The sequence below is a fragment of the Pleuronectes platessa genome, chromosome 9, assembly GCF_947347685.1.
Source record: "Pleuronectes platessa chromosome 9, fPlePla1.1, whole genome shotgun sequence".
Taxonomy (NCBI): Eukaryota; Metazoa; Chordata; class Actinopteri; order Pleuronectiformes; family Pleuronectidae; genus Pleuronectes; species Pleuronectes platessa.
In genome coordinates this window covers 21,558,390-21,585,483 of record NC_070634.1, presented here as the reverse complement: position 1 = coordinate 21,585,483, position 27,094 = coordinate 21,558,390, and the positions used below count along the sequence as shown (strand labels likewise).

At 43.4% G+C, this 27,094-nt stretch overlaps 1 protein-coding gene across 4 annotated transcripts in view; it reads left to right on the top strand.

Moving 5' to 3' along the window:
* The window catches only part of csnk1g2b (casein kinase 1, gamma 2b), a 34,385-nt gene extending 16,592 nt beyond the window's left edge, over positions 1-17,793 (top strand). For 3 of the 4 annotated variants that reach the window (XM_053430537.1, XM_053430538.1, XM_053430539.1), the window contains exons 3-11: positions 1,404-1,473; positions 9,078-9,226; positions 9,565-9,799; positions 10,201-10,286; positions 12,475-12,559; positions 12,658-12,806; positions 13,007-13,087; positions 16,109-16,215; positions 16,573-17,793. In XM_053430537.1, the coding sequence (XP_053286512.1) occupies positions 1,404-1,473; positions 9,078-9,226; positions 9,565-9,799; positions 10,201-10,286; positions 12,475-12,559; positions 12,658-12,806; positions 13,007-13,087; positions 16,109-16,215; positions 16,573-16,627 (1,017 nt within the window). In that variant the 3' untranslated portion in view covers positions 16,628-17,793. The remainder of the gene's footprint in view (positions 1-1,403; positions 1,474-9,077; positions 9,227-9,564; positions 9,800-10,200; positions 10,287-12,474; positions 12,560-12,657; positions 12,807-13,006; positions 13,088-16,108; positions 16,216-16,572) is intronic. The other variant, XM_053430540.1, reaches the window with a different exon arrangement.
* The last annotated feature ends 9,301 nt before the right edge of the window (positions 17,794-27,094 follow it).

Sequence of the window (27,094 nt, the reverse complement as noted above, 5' to 3'; positions counted from 1 at the left end):
TAAGTTTAATACACACTCAGGCTAGAGTCACTCGCAATGAATTTTTCATAAGTTGGGCTGAAACTAAGCTGTGTGTGTCGTCATCGTCGTATTTGAATTGAAACGTCACCTCATTTACATTTTCCTAACGACGAATGATGCGTGTGGCTGCTTCACGATGTCGGACATGGTGCTTAACCCTCTGAAAGTGGAAATCCCCCTTGGACTCTTACTGCCCACGGAAGATTCTGGTTTTGCATGATCCTGTTCAAATCGATCTAGACCATTAACTCATAATAGGTAGAGCATTCACTCATTCAGTGGAAATCCAGGCCTCGGTCACGTTTGGTTACCTGTGGTAGCAGAAGTAGTAGATAAAAAAATGGTTCAGTGATTTACGTGACATTCAGCTTAGGTTATACAGATTATAGAAATGTGAAGCATTTGAAGATACTCCAAGAAATGACATCACAGAAAGCAATAACACCAATGTCTTATTACAGAGTTCTGGGTTAAATAATCCCTTTGAGAGACGGGATGATGTCCATTTTTCATTGGTTGGCCTTGTGTGTGAAAAGGTGTCTGACACTGTACATACTCACACAGTAGATTAAGGCTTTAAAACAGTCTATGGCACAGCTATTGAAGATTAAGGGAAGGATTTAAGTGCGTGTGTTTGTTCCCTCCTCTTCATGTTTGTCCATAATGCCCTTGTCATCATGAGAGTGGGGCTAATCAGATTACATTTAGGTTGTAAAGCTGAAGCTAGCGATATAATGAACAATATGTCCTGGCGGGTTGATTATCAACCATGTCATCACTAACGCCTGCTGTTCACCGGCTGGAACTGCTCTTTATCCCATCACATCCCACACGTCTGACCTGAGACTTATGTTCTGCAAGGCAGGAAAATAGGGGAAACATTCTACTGTAGGTATTTAAGTTAATTGCAGGCCGGGGAATCGTAGTGTTGCGTGTGTGCAAGGTTGTCAATCACAAACCACTTTCTTCCTTTAGGTTAAAACTCTTTACACATTGGTGCAGACTTCATGCTAAATGTTTACATGTTCCATTAATAAGGAAATGTAAAGTATTTTTTAAATAGATTAATCCATCTGCTTATTTTACCCTTTTCTGCTGTTTTCTGCCTCTACCTCGTGTTTAATTGTTAATAGTTTAATGCTGCTTATTCTACAATCATGTGAATAGTTATCATATTTACGCTCAGTTTAAGTGGAATTATTTAAGTGCATTAAACATGTGCAAAAAATATCAATGAAAACCAGATCAACATACTTTGACCAGTGTAACTGTGGAATACCTTTTTATTGCTATGCCTTAGAATTATTTTACTGCAGAAACCTTGTAAAGAATGTTGACGTTGTGCATTAACTGTTTTTTTCTTTTTATCTCGTCTCTTTCAGGAACCTATAAAGTCGAGGGCGCCACAGCTCCATTTGGAGTATAGATTTTACAAACAGTTGGGAAACTCAGGTAAGAGGAATTGCACCTGTAGATTATGAGTCACTGACAAACAGCAATGTAATGATGTGGGTATTTTCACACGATATTGTGAAAGCGACATCCATTCACGTTTCAGATCGTTTTTGCTTTGTTTGGTTGTGCTGATGTTAAAGAGGGCAATATTGTTATCATCACTGTGATTTTAATATTGGTTTTATTCAGTTTAACTGGCTGAAGGGGGGGGGGGGATCTATTTCCCAGCCTGTGTAAGACAGAGCAGGTTGCAGTTGCAGTGTATATATTTTACTTGTGAGGTTACTGGATCTGTTTTTCAAGGAATACTGGCTGCAAAGACTTTACTTTTTATATGGACAAGTGCTAAAATGGGTGACAGACAGAGGATGACGAAGATTTAATCCCTAAAAACCACTGACTCTGATATGGAGGTGGCTAAGTCAGTTGATTTTACTTGGCTGAGTGGAATTTTTTAATACCTCTCCATTAGTGAAAGCCGTGGCCACAGGCATTATACTTTTGGGTTGCTCAACCATTTGATTCCCATGAAAGTAATTGTCATTCTGGAATGCCTTGAGGAGGTTTTTTCCAAATTGACACAAAAAATGCCTTGAGTGAATATTTAATTTCATGTTTACATACGTGCAATTTATTTGGTGTGCAGTTATTGATTTTGTTGTAATAGATTTGTTTACCTTTTTGTGTAGTCCTCCAATTAGAATGGATTATACCTGTAGATAATTCGTCTCTGCACTGCAGTGTTATGCCTCTTTTTTTGAAGAATCAATCTGGAAAATGTAAATGTTTTTACAAATGAAAACTGCCAGCTGGTGGATCAAAAACAAACCTGGAGAAGAAAGGATGCATTTTTAAATGTGTTTGCACAAGTGTTGACCGGCAGCAGAGAAATTATAACAACTGTAATTTAGGCATGTTTGTTTGCAACCTCTCTCCTAAAACCACCTCCACAGTTCCCAGAGTAGTCACTCTCCCTCAGTACTGCCCAGAACATCCACATGTGTTATGATGCATAACTGTGGCTCCGGGGCGGCAGAATCCGTGATCTGGCCCGGCTGATCAGCTAGTTATGGAGGAGGAGAGAGGTGGAAAGAGTCAGATAGTTGCAAGGAACTGGGAGTTGAATTGTTTCACAGCACTTCCTGGTTTGCCGTCTGTTTGAAAAGGCTCACCTGTCATGTCCGTGCAAGTGTTTGTAGATGCACAGTGTTGGTTTGGCAAGCTTACAACACCCACGCTCAGCCGTTTATTCAGATTCATGTGCAAACGTTACTTTGTCAAACTGACTAAAGCAAAAGTCTGGTTCTGTTCTTTGTGCAACAACCACATCCACATGTCCAAATCAGTTATTCTTCAATTCAGTCCTTTACAGTCGAATAATTCCAGGCATCAATCCCCAGCTTAGATGACATGATTTAGCCTAACTACAGATCAAACTACCAGTTAATGAGTTTAAGTGTGTATATGGTAGTATGTCTGTACTATGCTTGAAACTGTTCAGTGTCTTTGAGCATTGTCGGCATGTTGCAATGAAGGATCTTGGTTTGTTAGACCTATCTGGTCAGACTGGCCATTTTACAGTCCCCAGCCAGCTGGCAGAACTCACCACAACAGTGGTATTCTCTGCTTATGCTCTCTGCGTTCCTGCAGTCCTCAGCAGGCAGTCTGACCTCTGCTTAACACCTGGCCTCTGTTTGCAGTGTAATCACAACAAACCTGCACCTTTGCCTTTTTCATAATGTTTCATCTGTAGCCTGTGTATTTACTGTATTTGAGATAGGTTCTCTCTATCTCCTGGAAATGGCCTCATCATGTTGTTACAGTGATCCACTCGTGTGTCTGCAGTGGTCTGATTATGTGACACGTCCTTGTGCCAGCCCTCCACTGCTGATAAGGAGGTGGGGCAATGGGGCAGTCCTTGACTATTTATAGATGTCCCTCTTCAAGCAATTGGGCCGTTATGGTGTCTCTACTTGGAGAGCTTCCCTCGCCACAGTACCCTCTGCCTCCCTGATTGACTTTGTGCTGCCTGCAGGGAGTGCAGGGAAACACTCCAACATGCATTGCTGACAGGGTGTGGCTTATTTTCCTCTACGCTGAACTTGTATTAATCTGATCTGTCTGATCTGTAAGCGTATCTCACACAATGCATCCCACCACACATTCAAAAACCCAACTGTTACTGTAATTGTAATCTCCTGCGATTACTTTGATTACATTAGAGGAGTCCTCCAGTCCAGGCTTGCCTCGCTCTGCCTTTGGTTGTTTCCTCCATTGTATTAAATCTGCCCTCATCATCCTCTCTTCCATTGAGACACTGGTGGCCTTCAGCTTCCCTGTCATTGACCGAGGTCGAGTGGTTGTAACGTACGTATGTGACAGAACGAGAGACGGGCAGTAACAGTGCACTAGGATAACAAAGCAAGCTAATGTGTTGATCTACAAGATTAACATGAGCCGCTTTAGTCATGTAGGCATATCTTCTGTGTAAAAAAATATAAATATGAAAATAGTTTCCAAGAGCAGATAAATAATTAACTAAGGTATGTACTGTGTTATCTTTACATGTACACACAGTATAAGGTTTTCTACTGTGAATCCCTTGAAGCTATAGTAAATCTGCACACCCTGTGTCACAGTCATTACATTTCATTTTATCTTACATTTGTTGAGGCTACATTGACCTATGTCCACTATGCTATTGTATTTCTGTCTTACAAAAATTAAAGCATAAAGGTAATACACGTTCATTTTATTTTTGTTGATGCCTTAAAAATCGATTTACTTTTGAAGATCCGGTCAGATTTCACTTATTTTGATCATCTGAAAATAAAAACAGATTCAACAGGAAGTGTGACGTCTACACACAGTGAAGGACACAATAAATGACAGGTTACTACCTCTGTTTTTATAGCATTTCACTGCCCTCAATTTTGTAAATCAAAAATAAACATCCTACATTTTAAAAAGTAAAATAATCTACAATAATCAGATAAGTGAGTCATTTTGATCTAAGTATTTTAGACTTGTATTGGCAGGGCCAGAAAGGGAATCGTTTTCAGTAACTTAAACTATTATTTATTGCATGCACAATCTGGCCGAGAGGCCTCGTCTCCTGCAGATGATTTGCCACTTCATCATGATATGACAGGATAGCTCACTTGACTGTATAGCTTTAGAGGAATCAAGGCAATAGATTAAATCTACTTATGTTGTCAACTTGGCTAAATGGAGACATGTGACCCTGTTAGTCCTGCATAACCCAGGAGCCTCAAATATGTCACGCCCAGGAGGAGCTTATCTGCACACTGTTAATTCTCTCTTGTCCTGAACACATCCCAGCTGTTGGGAATACTGCCTCTCCAAAATGTTGTGAAAACTGATAATAGACCTGACATTTTAGAGATGGCAAAGCAGGGCTTTTTTTCAAAACCACTCTGTGGGGTCTTGGTCAGGGGTAGAGCTTCAGATCTATCCTCCAGTATTTATGGACCAACCGTTAGATAATAATACACAACTTAGCTCATGCAATCATGCATTCATGATGCATAGATTTTTGAGTAATTACTGTCGCATTCATTTACAAAGAATTTTCCTCACTGTTATTATTCAGCGATGGATTTCAGCGTGACTGTGAATATTCATGAGCTACATCAAGGCTTGTGATTGCATGATATGATGAATCAGTGACACAGGATCTATGTTGATCATTTTATTTCATGCAAATCATGGACTCTTAACCACGACATGTGGATCATTTTAATGAGAACTGTTCATGTGGTTACTCTAGGTTAGATTGATGAGATCACTTTAACAGCTAACCGCTGACGTGCCTTTAGAGCCCACACATAAGACATAATGCAGCGTTAACCCTATCTGGGCTTTACTCTGGCAGCCCACCTAGGTAGATTATGTCCAGTACTCACATAAAGGATTCAGTGTAATAAAGCCTATTAGGTCAACAGTGGAACATTACATAAACCATTGTGCTGCTTGATGGAGAATGACAAACACTCTCTCATGACTAATCTTAAATACAAAGCAACAAGACTAAATATCTTAACTTAACCTACTTTACACTAGTTTGTACACATGCATGAATATAGAAAGTGCTGCGTAGCATCAGAAAAAACAGAACTGCCCCTGGATTTTCCAAAAATGGACAAATGGTTGCACGAGTGAATTCTTTCAGATTGGAGGTTAAAAGCTGCAAGTATTTGGTAGAATTAGTAATGCATCTATTATGAACAGTTTTTTTATTTATTCCTGATGAGCAGTAAACCCTGTGGCTTCCTGTGGCGTTGTTGTGCTTATATGAGCTATGATGCATTTGTAGCTCCAGGCTCAGTCTGTGCAAGCCCGAGCTCTGATCACATTTCAGCCTTGTGAGTACATCTCCAGAGCACTGGGCCTAATGGAAGTCACTCCTCCTCCTCCTCAATGCCCTCCATACCATCATCTAAATCTTTAATACACATTCCCTCTCCTCTCCTCTCCTCTATGGCCCTTAATGCAGACATTTCATTGTATGGCCACATTGTCTTCAGTTGCCATGATGCAGCCTCTCCTCGTATACTGTGACGCCCGAGAGGTCCCGCCTGCTGATACAATAGGTTTGATTGTCTCAAATGCTCAGTACAGCGGGGGTCAGGGCATCATTTATGTTGGCCAGCAGTGAGACTATATCCTCAACTATAAGATGTGTTTTATGACTGATTTTATTAGAGCCCAACCCATGTATCAGTTAGGCGATAATATCGGCCAATAATGAATAGTTATTATTTTTATTTCAGACATTTATCCTATGAGAGTTGATTTGAGTTTGCTGAAATGCTTTGGTTGGCATTTAGTTTGTGGAAAGAACACAACTGTTGTCTGATCAACTGTCTGTTTTGGTAGTTTTGGCTGAGTCTTCCAAAAGCCAATAGCTATAGTGGGCAAGCTGTGTCCCAGTATCAGAACAGAATCACCCCCAGAATGTGCTCTGGGCGTTTTCTTTTTTCCCACCAGTCATTTCTAGACTGGTGCTTACAGCTTCTGTAAAGCACCAGTCTTTACAGATGAAAGATGATAATACACAGTCACACTATGCTCCCCGCTTGTGATGACTATGCTTTGAATGCCCTCCAGATTTGGGCCAAGCTTTGATGAGTCAGCCTCCCAGTGATCTCTTGTCACTGCCTCATCTGTCATTGGCCTCATTACCAGGACAGTCCTCAAGACCGAAGTACAGATAGGTGTGTCTTGTTGCCCTGTGAGAGCAACGCTAAGGGCTGATCGGGTAAATTAAATTGTTAACTTCCCGTCTCCTGGTTAGCAGCTGATACACACCCAACCCAAACAGAATACTATAGAGCACATCGCGCTCCAAAGTTTTACCTATTGTCAAAAACTAATTTAGTTAGTTTATTTTAACGTGTTTGTCCATCTCTCAGTTTTTCATTCCCTGTTTCACTCTCTGAGACTCTCCTCCTGTCTGTGTCACTGTCTTTTTCTCTTTGCTCACACACCACGTCAGTGCTGCCACCACAGCAGGCGCAGCAGTACTGATGTGGTAATCCTATGGTTAGTTGGGTTTCAGGGACATGGCTGCCTTGTAGACAGTCCTACGCCTTTGGCAGCAGAGAATGGTTCCACGGTCCCAGAATGACTGCCTGATGAGAGAAGCAACTCATCACGGACAGCCTGACCCAGATCTCTGTGAACCTGGGGACCAGAAGGTCGTTCATTTATGTTTGATTGTGTCAGAAGTGAAAGGCTGTTCAACTTCTCTGACAGTGGAATCTGAAATGAATGCATGTCCAGGCTTCCATTTCCTCTGAATTTCCCTTGGGAAGGGCCGACAGAAATGCCAGTCAAATGAATCATGGCTTTGCGTCTACGTAGCATTACTTTACTTTGGTTCCTAGTAAGATAATACAAGATAAAACATGATGCTGCTTCGTCAGACCTCAGCAGCTTGTTTTATTGCTAGGAGACATTAGATCACAATGAGACAGCTTTTTTGTGGTTTTTTCCAACTTCATTTATTTTTATTGATTTGAATGATTCAGTATCAGTCTTTTTGCATTTGTGCCTTTTGTTAGTAAATGGTAGTTAGTTGGTGCATGGTTGTTGAGCAAGATGTTTGTGGCAGCTTTATGAGGAACTTGGGCTCATAAACAATGACGTGAATAATTACAGTCCACTTGGTCTAATGACTCAGCTAACTAGCTTACCTTGCCTATCTCTAAGCTGAATTGCAGATTGCATTCATTAGATAGGAAACACACTCTGAACTCTGAATTTAGTCTGTGTCGGTTGAAGAGGTATTATCTCCGAATATACGAGGGCGTGGAAGTCAAACAACTGTTCGGTCTGTTCCTACCCGATAGAAAAAAGATGGCAGCTGTCTGTCCTTGAAGCATCTGCCACCGTCAGTCAATCGGTGGCTTTTTTTACTTATTGATGAAACTCCTGTAAGAGGTGCAGGTTTTTTCATGTTCTTGCTCAAGTGTTTTACTCGTGTAGAACAAAAAAACATGAGGTTTCGTGTTTTAGTCCCGTTCATCCTTGGTCCACATTTTTATATAACCAGGAAATGTGTTTATGATTCAGACGATGATGTGAACTCTACATCATTTTATAGTCAAAGAAACAACAGTGTTGCGTATTAAATGAATGTTTAAGACGTACAAGCGCTTCACGTTCACCTAATGTAACTGAATCATCAAAAATCGAATCAGATCAAATTCAAATTAATTCATTTTAGATTTTGTGAATTGACACCAGGTTAAATCAGTGAGAGTGCTTGCTAATATTAAGAAGTTGTATTTTTCAGAGCTGATTTACATGAAGGTCAGATATAAGCTTTAAATATTTCTATTGCGAATTCAGAAACACTCGTCCTCTAGTGTGTGGCTTATTGCTGCATTAGAGGAACATGCGGTCGTGTTTTGTTGCTCCTCTTTCCACTGTCATTCCATTACTGTAATTTTACTGTACATACATTACATAGTGCTGTAACCATAAACATTCTTCAGAAGTCAGACACACAGCCAAGAAGTGGGTGTGGAGGTTTAAGACTCTTTCCAGTTTGTGATCTTGTGTCATTCACGTTTAACTAATGTTTTTTTAAGACACCTTGTTGAGCAAAAGAAACAGTGAAGCACGCCTGTTTCTGACAAACCTGTTGAGGGAGGCAAACTGAAATGTAATGTATCACATCAGCTGCAGCGTGAGGGACCAGACTCCTGTGTTTCTTATCAGACACAAGGTCTATGATTCAGCTCAGCAAATGCACCTTGCCCCTAAGTTTCCACTGATATCGTATGTGACAATACTTAAGACACTTTAAATAAATAAAAAAACAGTGATCTTGTTTGGTTCATATGTGTTAGAGATGAACAGAAGAAAAAGCAGCTTGTGTGTCAAAATGCAATGAAGACCACATCTCAGTAGCCGTAGCATATTCCTGGTTCAATTTCAACTTTTAAATGTTGTGCACTCGATTCAATCAGTAAATACTTGATTCAGTAAAAGTTATTGGCATACTGTTGTAGTTATCAATGTATTTGGATTTGACATTCTCTAACGTTGTTTGTGTTTGTGTGTCTCTACAGAGGGAATCCCTCAGGTGTATTACTTTGGTCCTTGTGGGAAATACAACGCCATGGTGCTGGAGCTGCTCGGACCCAGTCTAGAGGACCTGTTCGACCTCTGCGACCGCACCTTCTCCCTCAAGACCGTCCTCATGATAGCCATACAGCTGGTGAGGCCTGGAGGAGGGGGGCCACAAACTTACCTGTAGTTTCAGCTGGCATGTGTGATTTGAACCTGCACAGGAACTGTATTACAACTTAGAATCTTTGAGTAGAGGAAGGAATGTTCAAGCAAGCAGGAAATTGGTGTGATTGGGGATTTACCTGAAAACTCAATGTAAAAAAGCTGTCACGAGTTGTTTTAAGTGTAACCTCATGAAAATCTTACTGACTAATTTGATCCATTATCCCCCTGTACTCTGAATACTTGCTTTTCATGTTCAATAACTGCCTGGATGACTGAGTGATTGAAATGAGGCCAATCTCGATTGTTTCTTTGCTCGTGCAGATAACACGGATGGAGTTTGTCCACACCAAGAGTCTGATATACAGAGATGTGAAGCCAGAGAACTTCCTGGTTGGGCGGCCGGGAAGCAAAAGGCAGCACACCATTCACATCATCGACTTTGGTCTGGCCAAAGAGTACATAGACCCTGAGACCAAAAAACACATCCCCTACCGGGAGCACAAGAGTCTGACCGGGACGGCACGCTACATGAGCATCAACACACACCTGGGGAAAGGTGAGAGAGTCTCAGGAAGCCCTTCTCATCCCTCTTTCATGTCTCTGATGTATAACTTTTATTACACCTTACTGGTTTTCATCTGTAACAGTGGTGTCCAACCATGTGCCATAGAGAGTCTTCAGTCTCCACAATGTAAATTCAACCAATCCCCTCAGGAAGTGATTTCCCTGATTAGTTCCTCCCTTCTAGTTAAATAAGTGCTAATGAGTGGGTGGAGTGTTTGTTTGGAATGACAACCTGCAGACTGTTTGTGGGCCACACCTGCTCTACGGCTGAACCATTCGGATAATTGTTCAATTGTGCTCTATTTTCCACTGCCCAGTTACCTGTTTTCCTTGTCAGCTACTTATAAGATTCATTTGTTTGTAGGCTAATTCTTCTTCTTCTGTTTCTTCCAGAGCAAAGCAGAAGGGATGATTTGGAGGCGCTGGGTCACATGTTTATGTACTTCCTCCGAGGTAGCCTCCCGTGGCAGGGCCTCAAGGTACTGTAGTTTGTTTTGTTATATCTACATGTTGACACATAATGATTTACATCAGAATGCTTTTATAATTTTAATGCTTAGTATAGAGCTAGGCCCTTTTCTGTCTCCAGAACATTTTGTCTTTCGTAGTTGTTGCATGACTGTAGGGACAGAGAGCCTGGTGTTTACAGCACCATGTTACATTTCAAGGTGATAACATTTCAACGTCTCCCCCACCGATGTCCCTGTTTCTATTTCGATTTAACCTAAAATATTTTGAAGTCCAAAGTTCCTGGTACAGAAAACATTCAGTATTCTTTGTGCAGTTGCTGCTTTTGCATCAAACAAACATGATATCATATGTGGACCTTATGCACAATTGTTAACACGCCAGTGTTTTCGCCAGGTTTTAGGATTTTTCATTTTATACAATTATCATTATAATATTTATAAAAGCACGATACAGGCGTTTATTTCTAATGGTACACTTGAATATAAGAAACGAATATGCTCAGTGTTGCAGTGAAAGCTATTCTCAGGTAAGAATCTAATATTTATGAGTTCATCTGCGCACCGCACAATATCAGTAGTAAAAAAAGTCTTGTATAGTAATTTGATTTTTGTTTTTGTTTATAATATTAGCATTAGACTACATATGGTCAAAAAATAACTAGATAGGTTTCATGTCTATAATAATATGAAACAGATGTTGGTGCCTGAACAGCTTGTAACTGCAGTACCACAGACTGTTGGGGCAACTATTGTTGACATTCCTACTTGTCTTTCCACTAACATCATAGCCACTTGCCAACTAGCCTGCCATATGTCATTGAATCCAATTATTTGCATTATGTAATATGTTTTTGATCTAGCTTGTTTATGAACGAACATGAAATATGTTCTCCACCTCTCCTCTGCTTGCTAGGACAGCTGGTGGCTTTAAACACAGACTTGAGTTTTAAGTGGCAAAACTGGGTTCTATTATCTATGCCTCAACAAACTTTGTCCATTTCAACCAGTCAGAATCAATACTTCTCAGTGGCCACGACATAACTGTAGATAATGTTGTCTTCCTTCTGTAGATCAGGGCTACTCATTAGATGTGTTTAAATTTAAATAACGGTATCCGCTAGTGGTGGTAACAGTCACGCACCAGGTGCCTTAAAACAAACCCACCTCCACTCTTCCAATGTGCCTTTGAACAGTTTACTGAGAAATAACTACTTTCTTGATCACATGTTCCAGGAGGACAGAATGAATGTGTTTTCTTCATTTTGAAAGATTATAAAAGGTGTACAGAGAATAGACGAGAAGACAAGACACCTCATTCTGAACATTTGTTATGTGGGAGGAATCTCTTGCTGGATGAATGTGAGAGATGCATGAATGTGGGGGATGTTGGGTGGCATAGGCCAAAACAACAACAGAATACAATGAAGGACCGGAGACCAGATATTTATTAAACCCTGGAAGGAACATTTTCAGTGGTTAGTGTTGGTAAGGGTGTAGTAAAGCCTGCATAAGAGAAATTAGGATTAGTCTGGTCTAATGAATCCAGCTTAGATGTTGATAATGGTTGGTTCAGTCTGAACAATACAAGACAACAACCCTGTCGGACAGGGCGACAGGAGACATGTTCTGCTCATATTAAGATTCATCATCAAATCACTTCAAAAGGTTTACATGCTCTAATGCTCAGAAAACACATAACTTTTCATAAGGCGTGTTTTCTTTCTTTACCATGGACTTTGGGCTTTTTAAGTAACATTTGTCTCTAAGTGCATTCAGCAATCACACAGTCAGTCTGTTCACAACTAGAGCTTGACAAGGCTGGAGAACCCTTCAGAGGACGTGATGAATATAAACTCTCCCGGTTTCCTGTGTAAACAACAAGGGAGTTTTGTGCCAAATGCCATTGTTCACATGGCTTTAAAAACACCTAAGCTACAGGTCCTTTTCTAAGTCGTTACCAAAGCTTGTGGCATAATTGTTGTGGCAAAGTGCCACGGTGGACAAATCTGGTTTTCAGCCTCACAAGGCTCCAGTTCATCTGTGTGACGGTGACTCAAGAATTCAGAAACTAACAAAAGGATTTGCATTTGTACATCTCAAGTACCCGCTGTAACTTTTGATAATTATACTTACTCCTTAACTCCACACCCAGCTGCTGTAAACATTTTGAGTGTAATATTTGTATTTCTTCCTCCAGGCGGACACTTTGAAGGAGCGGTATCAGAAAATCGGAGACACCAAACGAGCGACGCCAATTGAAGTGCTTTGTGAAAGCTTCCCCGGTGAGTGGAACCAACTGGTTTCCTTTTCACCTGCATTACTGAATGCCTCATTGGAATTCCAGTTTTCCCGCATTTGACGTCATGTCGTTTTGTTACAGAAGAGATGGCCACCTACCTGCGCTACGTGAGGAGGCTGGACTTCTTCGAGAAGCCTGATTACGACTACTTGAGAAAGCTCTTCACCGATCTGTTCGACAGGAACAACTACGTCTTTGACTACGAGTACGACTGGGTCGGCAAATCACTTGTGAGTGCCTCTTGGTGAATCCTCTCGTCCTCTTCCTGGTCTCCTGCTGAAATCGTTTGATTGGACCACGATTGCAGTTGATTCATTGCTCTCTCATTAGATCATAACCGATTGTTTTTGCACACACAAAGATCTTCTCTTATTTTGTGGAATTCAACGCTGTATTAGTTTTGACACGACCGTCTTTCCGTACGTTTCAGCCCACACCGATAGGCCCCATCCCCAGTGACACGCCCCTGCAGCCCAGCAGAGACAAAGCACAACAGCAGACCAAAAACCAGGTGAGGTCATCATCAGCATTGATTACACAGTACACACCACACCCGTTCACCAGCGTGTCAGTCTGACAGACCGACCAGCAGACCGACCAAACCCCGTCATTCAAGTTCACCTGCCAGGCTGCACTACCAGCTGTGAGCGACCTCCTGGACAAAATGGCCGCCTTTCAGATCCAGTTCTCCCTCATTCCTGTTCCTTTTCTATCTGCTTGGCAGTGAAGTCATCTTTCCCTCGAAGTCTTTGACAGACAATAAGATTTAAGTGGCCCCAGTAGTTAGTAGCTGACGTGCACAAGTCCCGAGGCAGAGCTCCAACAAAGCACTGGTTTGGCTTCAATTAACTCCTCACACCTTGTCACTCTAAGCTCCAGTCATTGCATGCATGAGTTGAAAATGCAAATAGCATTGTTCATACCAGTAATGACAGTCATGCTTAGTGTGTGACAAAATGTACAGTTGATTTTTTTTTTTTTTACTTTTTTTTTTTATTGGCATGCTATCCGAGCCTTGGGTTAGTTTTAAGAGGGTAATAATTCAAGAGTTTTATTATTCTAAAACCACAATGAAATCACTCTGACGGACAGGAATCAGGGTCCATGTCCCGCTGTGATGAGTCGATGGTTCCCGGTCAGCCACACAGGGAGTGCAGGACGTTTTATGACTTATTACTGTGGACTCTCGCCTCTTTTTACTGCTCTCTATCGTGATGGGCACAGCTCTCTGTACCAGGCTTATTGACTGTAAACCAACAACCTCCAACAACAGCCTGGTCACAATACTTTACCATATCCAACCAAAAAAACTAATATCTGCACTGAAACAGTATCTGTCACATATCATATGAAGTTATGCATTTTTATGTCTGCAATTAATAATAATGTAAAAACGTAAACTGTAAATTTGAAGTTTTGTAAAACTAGGTCACTCATTATAGTCTTATTTTATATTCATGTATTGGAATCAGATACATGCAGATCCTCATCTGGATCTGCAGCACATTTGACTTATTAATTGATGTGGGCACTTTACACATTTCAGATTTGTTGATGAAGAAATCCGCATTATATCTGAGAAATTTACCCAAAACGTTTGGGGGGGGGGGCAGACAAAATAAGCGGATATGCTACCTGATCTGGATCCGCAGCAGAATGTAATGGATTCTTCCCCAACCCTCACTGCATCCCTCCACACCTGGTTCCATAGACTTTGTATTTAATATGCTAAAGGGGAATAGCTGAGGGGATCAAGGCTGTTTTCTTTTACTCCTGCATGACCTTACTAGTGTGTTGATCTGTGCTTCACATAAATATATTTGCTTCCCTCTATTTCTCTTATTAACATAGTTTGTCTTAACAAGCCTGCTTCTGCTTGAAAGATGTCTTCTATAATTTTTATTTTTTTTACTCACTTTCCCTCCACACCTCTCCTCCCCCCCACACCCCCCTCCCTTCCCACCACATTGCCTCACCCCTCGTCCCCCTGACCCCTCAACCCCTCTCCTCTTCCCTCCTTCCCCCCCTCTCACCACGCTGCCACCACCTGCCTCCACCCTTTTTTTGCTCTTTGCGTCAAGTCTCCCGATCCCAAAGGAAGTGAGTCTCAGCCCACTCCCGTGACCAATAAGGAGACTCTGGGGTCGCACCTCACAGCTGAGCGGCTGGGGGGCTCTGTTCAGGTACTGCTGCTGCTGCGACTGCTGCTGCTCATTGGCTAATGCATGAAACCACAAAGTTCTGTATGTGTATCCCACCCCCGTCCTCCCTCACTGGCTTCCCACTGCCTGCCCCGTCAGGTGCTTTGTCTCAACTCCTGCCTGCATGAAACTCCTTGAATCCCAGTGTGTCAGTGCTCCGCCTGTTCTCTTTGCTCTCATTCACCTCATGTGCTGTGGGCTGCTCACAGGGAAAATGACATCCAGCAGCAACTGCAATGCAAACCCCATGAAACACAGATCATTACAAAACGCTAGTTTATGTCTATATTTGATCTTTTTAAACAGTCGTTTACCTTTTTGTTTTAGCCCAGACTCATCAACTAAACTGTATTTCCACCTTTATACAGTTAGACAAAAAAAACTGTTGCAACAGGATTCAGTGGCCTCCATAGTAATAATGGTACTACTGTGCCACCTACTGTCTGGTGACAGGATTGCAGCTTTTAAAGGAAAGGTTCAAATTTTTCTGTCTCTTAAAACAGTTTTCATATACTGTTGTAAATATTATTTGCTGTTATGATTCCGGTTAAATGTTGCTTCAAATTGGAGACAAATCACAGTTTCCATTACATACACATGCAACTAGTGTAAGTGTTGGATCACCTCAGTTATTCCAGATGTAACTTTTACATAATTTGACGCCTCAGTGCTTCTGAATTCCCCTAAAAATTCCAGGTGGCTTTGCTCTCACTTTCTGTCCAATTCATCTGAAACCAGGTTTGGAGACTGTGCTGCTCCTCCCTCATGTGAAGCCACTCTCCGGTTCTTCTATTATAATAATAAACAGTGCTTCTCCTTTGAGCCCTTGTAGGAATCCATTTAGTCGTTTTGCTCTTTTATTTCGATGCTAAATTTTCTTACATTGCTGCAAGAAAGCTGCAAGTTAACAAATTTAGTGACCTAAACTTTTTTAGGGTCAGTTTACAGCCGACCTTTGGACCTTGAGGGGAAGTTAGTTAAGGACTGTGCATTTTGTCCCAATCTTTTCATCGGTAGCACGTTTTCAAAGGACTCTCATGATAGCAGTACAAACAGGATGAATGATTACAGCTGGTAAAACCTGGTTTAAATATCCATTTGGGAAACTTACTCATGTTTTTAAAATGACCTGAACAAATTTGGACATGTCCTTTAAATATCTGAGGTTGCTTTAGTTGGGGCAATCCAGGTTCACGGTTTAACCGCTGCCCGTTTCTGACAGATGATAATCAAGGTTACATATTTTTATATGAATGTGCAACTCCACCCTGCTCCCAGTGGCTTTAAGTCTGTGTGTGTCAGCAGTTTTGTTTCCTTTTGTCCTCATGCAGGTGATGAGCTCAACGAATGGCGAGCTGAACACTGACGACGCCACAGCTGTACACTCCAACGCTCCCATCACCGCTCCCACCGAGGTCGAGGTGGCTGACGAAACCAAGTACGAAACAGATGCACAGAGAACATCTGTCTGTCTTTAGCAGCGCTGCTAGCTCTAGCGTTGGGACTCGTTTGCACTGTACTGGATCCAAGTCCACCTTTGAGTTGGTCACAGATAATGGTCTTTAGTCCTGAACAGAATAACTTTGAATATTTGAAAGATCTGATTTGCTGAGAGGGAAGAAAACAGTTAAGTTTTGACAAACGAAATCAGAAGAAAATGCATTTGACACAAAATGCATTTTGGTCACTTATCTATTATGCTTATGACATCAAAATATTGATGTGTGTAGAAGAGGGAGATTCTGTGGAATTCTCTGCTCTTATGTCGCTCTCTTGTTTGTGTGTTTCCCTGCAGGTGCTGTTGTTTCTTCAAAAGGAGAAAGAGGAAAGCCCTCCAGAGGCACAAGTGAAGAAGAGCACGGAGAGAACTTGAAACATTGTGGTCACTGTCAAGTTTTAAATGGAAGCAACTACACAGACCCTACCCCCTCGCCTCTTCTTTCTTTCCAGCTTCCCCCCTCCTCACCTCTTTTCCCCTCTCACCTCTCCCCCCCTGTCACTTTGTACCCCCCTCCCTACCCCACCACGCTCTCTCTTTCTCGTTCTCAGTGCTCCCCGGCTACCGGCGAGTTAAAGGAATGTTGCGGACTCCACAACAGACTCTGATTCCTTTTTATCGACGCAAAATAAACGTACATGCATTACAACCGGGGAGGGGGGGGCTTGAGAGAAAACGTTAAAAAAAGCTGTAACAATGAAACTCGAATACCGTGGCGTGAATATGAAAAAAGATACTGTTTGAAACAGTTGTTGTATTCTAGATTCCATAACGAACGTGTATTGTTCCAGCAGTCGGCTGTTGATCAGGGGGAATCATTCAAGTGGTTCAAGTGAAAGAAACCTGCTCCTTAGGAAAATGTTTTTTCTTTATTTTTCTTTTTTCTTCCTTTGGTGTGTGTTTTTGGGATCAAGGTAAAGAGGAAACGATGAACTATGCTGATGTTAATCTGAGCGACACAGGAAGCATTTCATCTACTGTATGAAACCATATTTGGAGGATTTTTTATGTATTTTTTTCCTTTTGATTTTTTTTTCTTATTTTGTAATTGAATCCTCAGTTTTCGAAGTCAAATTCCTGCATTGAAAACTTAATTTTATGTTGTAGTGTTCTGGAGTTCAGTTCTTTTTCCTCACTCTGGCTTTCTTTTTGTCTGTCGACATGGACTTTGTAGCACAGTCACTGGCCTCAGGTACTGTGGAAGATCGAGAGAAACAGATATTAAGCTCTCTTATTATTGTTATTATTATTATTGCACTTTTGGAAAAAAAAAGATTAAGACAAATTACAGTGGAAAACTCTAGGTTTGAAATTAACAATTAAGAAAACAAACTTAATAAAGACTGATCTAGGAAGAGTCCTTCACAACGCTTATATCGGAGTTATGGTCGGGAAAAAATGTTGTTGATTTACATGAAAAGAGAAAGATATGTCTTTCGATTTTTATTTCTTACATCAAAAATAATTTACCAGGAAATCATAGTTTGTGCCTTTCTAAGTAAAATGTTTAAAGCTCAAGTGAGTGTCCCGCGATGACATTTTATCTAATCTGTTCCAAATGCTCTGTGGATTACTGTGTGCGTTTGTGTGAGTGTGTGTGCGCATGACATTTTTTTGTAAGTGAGCTTGACTGTATGACTACACACATCCTCTTATTATCACCACGTCTTATCACAATACTGTGCGTCCTCTTCCTGGGCTGTGACGATCAACAGAGAGGGAACAGGACTGATGGTGTGTGTGTGGTGGGGGGAGGCTCAGACATCCAGCAGATCCCAAATCTGTCTGAGCTACCGTTTCATTTTTGTCAGGAGGTCACAGACTTGTTTATAAGGTGCGTTGTCGTGTCTGTGAAATGATGAGACTGTTTCTAAACAGCAAAAGGGAAAAGTCATATTCCCTGGCTTCCTTGCTGCTGTAAACAACTGCAGCTTCATGTACTTTTTTCTTTTTCGATCATTTTTTAACATGTGCGTCCTTTTTGTGCGACAGCCTGGTGCTCTGTGTTCAGCCAGGTTTTAAATCTCCCCTTAAGCCTTTAGAGTCGTCAGAGATTGCAACTTGTACGGCCTTGACTTATTTAAGGGAGTACTCCAGTGATTTTTAATATTTTTATTTCCTTAAATGTGGGGGGGCTTGCTTAAAAAATCTGATAAAATGAGGCTAACGGGTCAAAGCTGCAGCCGGAGCCAGAGCCAAGATGTCCTGACTTCACCTGCAGCCGGAGACGACCTGCAGCTGGCCGAGGTCCATGGAGCCACGGGCTGAGTTCCACTCCCCACTCCTCAGGACCTGCACTCTGTTTTTGTTGGAGCAGCTCAAGTTTCTAAACTGTGAACTCCACATACAAATGTATATAGACAGTAAATGCTTTTATTCATGGGATAAATTAGTGTTTAATGGTGCATTGTGTTTCTTTCAACCCAATTTCGTTGTCTTTATCTTGGCTGGCTATGGCCTCTGCGTCTCTTCTTGCTCTGATCACCATCACTGTGTTTTTAAGGCAGAATAATAATTCTCATATATTCGTGGCCTTAAACGTACCAAATTGACCAGCAGCCATTACTTAAGTTGCTTTGCTGCAAATAGAAAATATAAATTTCCAGTCGTATCGTCCTCAGACGTGATCAACACATACAGGCCTCTGACGGCAGCTGTGCAGTGAGATGTGCTGTGTTGTGTTACAACTACTGACCAGTACCACAAAACCAATACTGCACTTGACATCAGACACCAGTGGAAGTGTTATTTCATTATATCTGTTTAGTAAGTTTAAATTTCAACACATTTCCTCCAAAGGACTCATGGAGAAGGAAAATGTTGAAACTTTTAGCGTCTAAAAACTGATCTAGAGTTATGAATGAAGGGTACGTGTGTGTGTGTGTGTGTCCATGTTGGAGGACTGAAGAGGAACCAGCTACAATTCATCAGTGAGTTTCTGTGATTTGAAGATGCTCCGAGAAGTTGAACTCAGTTTTTGCTCAACATCTCTTAATGTAGGTATTTGATATCATAGATTCATATTAAAACAGCAGATCTGAAACTGTGCCTGTAGCGCAAACCTCCACAGGCCAAGTAAATTCATTCTGCTCACACGTCAGGTCACTGAATGGGCCTGATGGACCTCATCCAAGAAGTACTCTTTGGGGAAATGTGTGTGTTTTCATGATATCACTGCTATATCTTTGTTCTCAACTTTTTATTTTAAATCTGTTTCAAGATGTTTCCATTAACAAAGAAAGACACTATGATGATTGAAAACATCTTGATAAGAAAAACTCATGGATACATAAATGACCACTCCCCTTCCGTTTCGTCGGCCACACACACACACACACACACACAAGCACATCATCTCCTGTCGGGGGGGGGGGGGGGGGGGGTGGCGTATACAGGCTTGCGTAGCTCAGTCACCTGTGAAGACCAGCATCATTTACCCCTGAACTAGCGCGGAGAAATGCGCTCCCTGGGCCACAGGGATGAGCCAGCCCCACGCCACCACGCTGCCATGGGTGGAGCAGGACACCAGTGGACACAGGAGCTGGGTCCGAACTCATAACTGATTTGCATTAGGGCGAACCAACTGGTGCACCAGTTGTGTCACTAACATTTCAAAAGAGAGATTCGCCATCTCGACTGTATTCAGGGAATCTTTTCAAATGGAGCCGCGCTGTTTGACTCATTACGGTAAAACCAGCTTTGTAACTTAACTTTCACAATCGCTACAACTGTGTACCCATCATCCATATCGTGTTGTGTTCGACTTTGACGGAAGTTTTCTCCTGTTAGTACAACACGTTTGTGTCGCTTGTACTGTATGCAGTGTAATTAATTAAAATGTTCACCCTGACTCAGTATGCTTGTTGCACACAGAGTACCAAAGGAGCTGTGTTGATAGTTACATTTAAACCAGGATGCTGTGCTCTCAACGCATACTGCATGTGACTATGCAGTATTTCATTAGCAAAGCTCATTCAGGACAACAGCTGGAGTGCAGCAGTTGTTCACTAGACTGGCACTCAGTAGAGCTCAACAGAGGCGTATAGGTTCATCTCTGATCCATGCAGCTTCCTTCTACCAAGTTGTGTGGTTATTGGTCGAGTAGTTCATAACATAAACCCGTTTACTGACAAATCAGAGATGAAAACATAACCTCCTTAGCAGAGGTAATAAAACCTCCACCCATTTATCAAGGAAATGTCACCAACATTAATATTAATAAGAAACACAACAGGAAATTAAAAGTAGAATTTTTCTAGAATATCTAAATAGTTGACAGGTAATTTTCTGCTGGTCGACTTATCAATTCATGTATTATTGCTAATTTTCCCCTGCTACTTAGTCTATGTGTAACGATTGCTAAATCCCCAACAGTAAAATAATAACAATCACCATTCACATGTATCTTTCATATAACCAAACCTATATTTTAATTTTAACACACATCAATACAACAGCAAAATACAAGTTACACAATATATATTCCAGCTGGTATCAGTGAACCGAGAGCAACAAATAACACTACAACACGTCAATCAAGTGCAATGTACCACCGGGGGCAAGCAGTCCAAATATCACAGAATTGTCCGTTGAGTTGGTGCCGCGCACTTCACTCCGTCCAGTCAGTTCACAGTGTCCATTTCACTTAACGTCCCAGTCAGTCAGAAGTGTCTGTTTCACTTATCGTAACACTCGGTCGGGGAGATGCCTCGTAGAATCCGTAGCCTGTAGCGGGAGCTAACTCACAGCCCAGTGCAGCTGTGGAGAACGCCAGCGGCAGAGTTCAGACGGGAGGAGACACGAGGGGAGAGGGGAAAAGAACTTGGAGAGCGCCACACAACCGAGCCTGCCGCGCGAACACCGCCCACCGTGACTCCGACGCCGTCTCCTCGTCCAGGTTCGCCAGCAGTCCTCCGGTTCCTTGCCACACACAGCTCCTCAGCTTATCCTTTTTTAAACTTTTTCCACAGGCTCTCACACTGTGCCGCCGTCTTCTCTCTGTCACCTGGCTCTCTCGGAAGTCCCGCCCCTCTCTCGCTCTCCCTCTGTGTTGTCTCCTCCCATTGGTCCAGGTCTGGCAGTCATGGGCTCGTCACATTCCCCCCCTTCAAACTCTGCCACTACCAAGACTTCTCCACAGCACTGGGACGTAGTGAAAACTGTCCATCGGTTACCTTTGTCCCAGATAGTTCAACTGTTAGGAATTAAGGTGGAACATTCACAATCAACATAATGCATACATGGCTACATTAGCACACAAATAAAAAAACAAAAACAAAACACAATCACCAGATCTATTTAAAAACATAGTCATTAAACCTCCCGGGAAGTTGACCCCTTGTGCTTCTCTGAGGCCGAGTAGGCCGTGACAAATCTTCACTGTCTGTGCTAGACTCATCTGCGTCCTCAGACGGCGCCCCGCCCTCTAACTCCCCACCCGAGGCCCCCTGGTCTCCACCCACTTCTGACTGTGCGCTAGGCTTCCCTTCCCTCTCCGTGTCAGGTGATGTACTGCAGGGGGTGTTATGGTGGTTCTGAGTGGTTTGGGGAATACTGCTGGGCAAAAATATTGCATCACAGGTGTCAGACATGGACGGATATTGGGCCCTATCTTGAGTGTGGGGTTTATGGGTATTGGGATTGGTCCTAGGGCTGGGCGATATGGCCTAAAAAAAAAATCCCCGATTTTTTCCCAAAAAATCCGATTTCCGATTTAAATCGATTTACACCCCCCCCCCCCAAAATCATATGCAGAGGACAAATAATTAGTTGTTCCAAAATAATATATTTCCTTTTATTATTTTGATTTCCCCCCTTGGGGTTTAAGTGCAATCACGAACAACTAGCCAAGCATGCATTATGGCAGGCCCTGCCCTTGTAAACAGTGTAACATGTAACATAACATAAAATGTAAAATACATAAAATATAAAATAAAATATTTCTGTAAACATGAAATATTAATAACAATAAGAGGTTGTTCTGATAAAGTGCCAACATAACATTCAACAAAGCATCCATCAGCATAAATCAGTGAATAAATCAACTTTTTGCATATTAATGAAGCCTGGCTTTTCCACCGTATACATCGGCACCATATCCTTTGCTATATACATAGCAATCGCATCAGTAATGGCTTTCCAGCGGGGCGAATTCTTCTCATATGGGATGCAGTTGGCAAAGGTTTGTGTAAGGGTTGTCTGTATTTTACTAGCTGTGCGTGTGGTGCTTGTGGTGCCGCGGTCTCTCTCATTCCGCTGCGCGCAACATTTCTCCCATTCGCCGGGATGTTTTTGCCTGAGGTGCTGCAGTAAATTTGTCGTACTGCTGCCTTTGCTAGCAACAGACTTCAAACAGACTTTGCAGCGGGGTGTTGTCTGCTCTAAATCTCTCCTTTCGAACGCGAACCAATTCCAAATGACGGATGACACCGTGCCTTTCTTAGGAACATATTCTTCCCTACTCGCTGCCATGTTTGCGTATCACTTTGGTAAATGCGCGCTCTGTGCGGGGGGAGGGGTGAGCTCATTCCGAACTACGGGAGCTGAGAGGGCGTTCGCGGATGTTGAAGAGAAAACCGATTTTCATTTAAACAAGTCGACGTGAGCTACACACTCGAGTTAATCGATAAAATCGGTTTATCGCCCAGCCCTAATTGGTCCCCAAAATGGGGACTTCGAAAACACAGGGTTTCAGCTGGTCACGGTGCACAACTCTAGTAGGGCCGCCACCCTCAGGCCTAATGGTGAAAACAGGCAAATCAGAGTGGTTTTGTGCTACAACGAGGTAAGGCTCTGACTCCCACCGATCCTGGATTTTATTTCTACCTCTTGGTCGATGGTTGCGCAAAAGAACCCTGTCCCCAGGCCTAATGAGGGCTCCTCGTGCCCTGCGGTCATATATCCTCTTGCGCTTCTGAGAGGCCTCTTGTCCTGCCCTACGGGCCGCATCAGCTGCTGCCTGTAGTCGCTGGTGATGGCCCAGGACCCAGTCATCAAGGTTGTCCACATCACTTACTTCCAGGTCCTTGCCTGCGAGAATACCCAGTTGAGGAATGTATATGACCATTATATGCCATGGCCAACTCTGGGAGGTGCTCTTTCCAGTTTCTTTTCTTTTTTACAGGTAGAGCCCTTAACATGTCATGCATTGTCCTATTAAAACGTTCACACTGGGCATTGCCCTGCCCTTGCTACTCTTGGCAATCCCATAAGAACGGCAGAGCTCTTTAATGACACTCGCCTCAAAATTGCGGCCTTGGTCAGAATGTAATCTGGCAGGGCAGCCATAATTCACGAACCAGTTCTTGATTAAAGCATTCGCTGTTGTACGTGCTGTTTGGTCCTTGGTTGGCACTGCAATAGTGAACCTTGTAAACATATCTGTAAGTACAAGGACATTTTCATAGCCTCCAGCAGATGGTTCTAACAGAGTATAATCCATGGCGAGCACCTCCAGAGGGGCCACAACATTTGTGCAGGTCATTGGGGCCTGGGACTTTGGGAATACATCTCTCGTTAGGGCACAGCGCTTGCATTGCTGTACCCAGCACTTCACATCTTTAGTCATAGCGGGCCAATAATAGCTCCGCTGCAAGGCCTCCATCGTGCCCCGCTCCCGGAAGTGTCCACCATGGTCATGTTGTGCCTCATACACATGCCGTTGCAAGGACACTGGCACGACCAGTTGGCATATCTCTTCACCATCTCGAGGATCGTACACAACGGAACAGGGTGCCATGCTGCACTTTCAGTCGCTCCCAGTGACCGATAAGTTTCTGTTGCGGCCAATTCATTTTGCGCACCACTTGTTTTACAGGCTTTTCATGCGCTTTCAGAGCAATCAGCACCGGGCTTATGTCAGGGTCATGTACCTGTAATTCCCGTAGCTCCTCCCAGCTGTGTCCGCAAATCTGGCTTCGCACCCTGGACTGAGTTGCTGAATGTGCCACTGAACCTGACTGCCTAACTTTGCAAGTGGGACACAAGCAGGCACGCACTTCCTCTTCCTTTATCACTAGGAAATCCTTCTCTACGTCCTCAACTTCAGGCTCTGCAGCCACTGGAATGCGAGACAACACGTCAGCGTTTTGGTTCATCTTGCCCGGCTTATAGTGCACCTCAAAATTGAACTCCGCCAACTGGGCCACCCATCTTTGTTCTACTGCTCCAAGGTTTGTAGTCTCCAAATACCTCAGGGGGTTGTGGTCTGTAATGACAGAGAACTTAGCATACAACAACAAGTCACGGAATTTTTCAGTGACTGCCCACTTTAGGGCAAGGAGCTCAAGTTTAAAGGCACTATAATTTTTGTCATTTCTTTCGGACCCCCGCAAACAAGTATGGGAGGGGCTGACAGACACTGTCTCAGACTATCAAACGCTGCCTGGCACTCTTCGCTCCAGACAAATTGTGCTAATGGAGCCTTTTCAGCACCCTTTATTTCCTTGCCCATCAGTGCATGTAATGGCTTCGCCAATTGTGCAAAACCAGGAACAAATCGCCTGTAATAAGACATGAAGCCCACCACCTGTCTGACTTCTTTTACAGAGCGGGGGACAGGCCACTCCTCCAGGGCCCTCACCTTCTCCATATCTACGCGCACCCCCTCAGCTGACACTACATGCCCGAGAAATTTGACTTCACTCCTGAGTAGGAAGCACTTTTGGGGCTTGAGTTTCAACCCATGTTCACGCAAGCGCCCAAATACAAGGTCTAACTTCTCCAAGTGACTTTCAAAGTTCCTTGAAAACACCAGGACATCATCTAAGTAGACCAACAGCACCTCAAAAGCCAAATCCCCCAGGACTGCCCCCATTAGGCGCTGAAATGTCGCTGGGGCATTGCAGAGCCAGAAGGGCATGCGTGTCCATTGGTACAACCCGAAAGGCGTCGTTACAGCGTTTTTCTCCTGGTCCTGCTCAGCTACAGCCACTCGGAAATACCCTGCGGTCAAATCCAAGGAGGAGAAGACTTGTGCATGGCCTAGGGCGTCCAGCGACTCTTCAACCCTGGGGAGTGGGTAGGCGTCTCGGTGCGTTACATTGTTGAGCTTCCTGTAATCACAACAAAAACGCACTGACCCATCTTTTTTCATAAGCACAACTGCAGGTGAAGCCCACGGACTGCAGCTCTCCTTCAGCACACCCTGTGCGACCAGGTCTTGTACGTGCTGCTTGACTTCTTGAAAGATATGAGGCGGAATCCTGCGATGCCTTTGCTTGATGGGGTATGCCCTGCCTGTTGGAATAGAGTGTTTGACTGTGGTAGTATGTCCATAGTCTTGGTCATTTTGTGAAAATGCAGCATGATGCTTCTCCAACAGCTGGTTAAGCTGATGTACTTGGTCTGAGGTAAGCCCCTGGAGGTTGGCCTGTACTGGAACAGATAACGACCCTGGTTCTTCCTGCTTAGACACAGCTCCCTTCTCGCCTGCCACTGCTCTGACCTTAAGTTCACCCCCCACCTCTTCAAAGGCCACCATCTCTTTCGGCAGCACTTTCTCCGGTTTAGACAACTCCGCAACTCTTGCTCTTGGTGGCAAAATGACTGGCTTCTGACTTGGGTTCATCAGGCGCACTGGGACCTTACCACCCACCGCCTGCGCTAGAACATTGGCTACAAGCAGTCCAGAGGGTGTGTTGGCCCTAGGGGAGGCCTCCACTAAAACCCGGCATTTCATTTTCGGAGGGATGCGGCAACGTCCTTCAATGACTATTTCACTACAAGGAGGAATGACAACCGCCCGTCTACCAGCTACTTTAACGAAGCCTATCTTCCCATCACGGCCCCCAATTTCCTTCTCTTTCCCCATCTTTGCAAAAACGCGCCGCAGGCTTGCACTCTCAACCCGCTGCCCGTGCCTGTCCATTCTCTGGACCCCCTCTAAGCCACTAAAGAGGTTGCGTAGTTCACCGAGCACATTCATTCCTAATATCCCATCTGCCCCATCTTTACCATCAGCCATATTATCTCGCAGCACAAACACACATTTACCTTGAAGCTTCTGGCCAAAGCATTCAATGTCAGCATATAGACACCCTATTATGGGGATATCCAGTCCATTTGCAGCTGTTAATTTCACCCACTTTGCAGGCGACAGTGCTTTGCCCTTAAACAGCTTTTTGAAGTGCATCTCAGACATTGTAGTCACTTCAGAGCCAGTATCCAAAAGGCAGCGGGTATTCACTCCATCGATGAGCACGTCTATAGTGAAGCAGTTGCCGAAGACACTCGGTGGGTTCACCACCTGCTCCATATCCAGCTGACCAAGAGGCATTGTAGCCGGTCTGACAGACGCCGTTCTAATGTTGGCCTGGGTCTGCCCGCTTGATTGCTCTGGTCCTACCGCTGTGGTCTTAGCTTTCCATGGTCTTCCTTGGCTCTGCTCACACGTTCGGCTTGTATGCCCAGGCCGTCCACAGGTATAACAAACTAGTCTACCCTGCTGGTCTCGCAGAGGTGGCCTTCTAACTTCCCCCTGTGGCAAAACATGCAGCTCTGTTCTTTGCAACGCTGTAAAAAGTTCATCCTGTCTTGCTGCGAGTTTTTGAATGGACTCATGCAGCGACTGTAGTGATAAGGCAGGGGGAACACTTTCTGCAGTTGCTGCGCTAACTGTGCCCCGACTGGGGTTCCTGGCTGGGGCAGCTGAGGGGCCTTCTTCCTCTTCTGACCAGTCAATCGCAGCCTGCATTAGCACGCTGAATGTTGGAGTAGGCAATCCTTTTGCTTGCCGCTTCATCTCTCTGCGCAGGGAGTCGTCATATAACCCAAAAACGAACTGTTCGGTAAGCACTGTATCTGAATTAGCAAGGCGGTC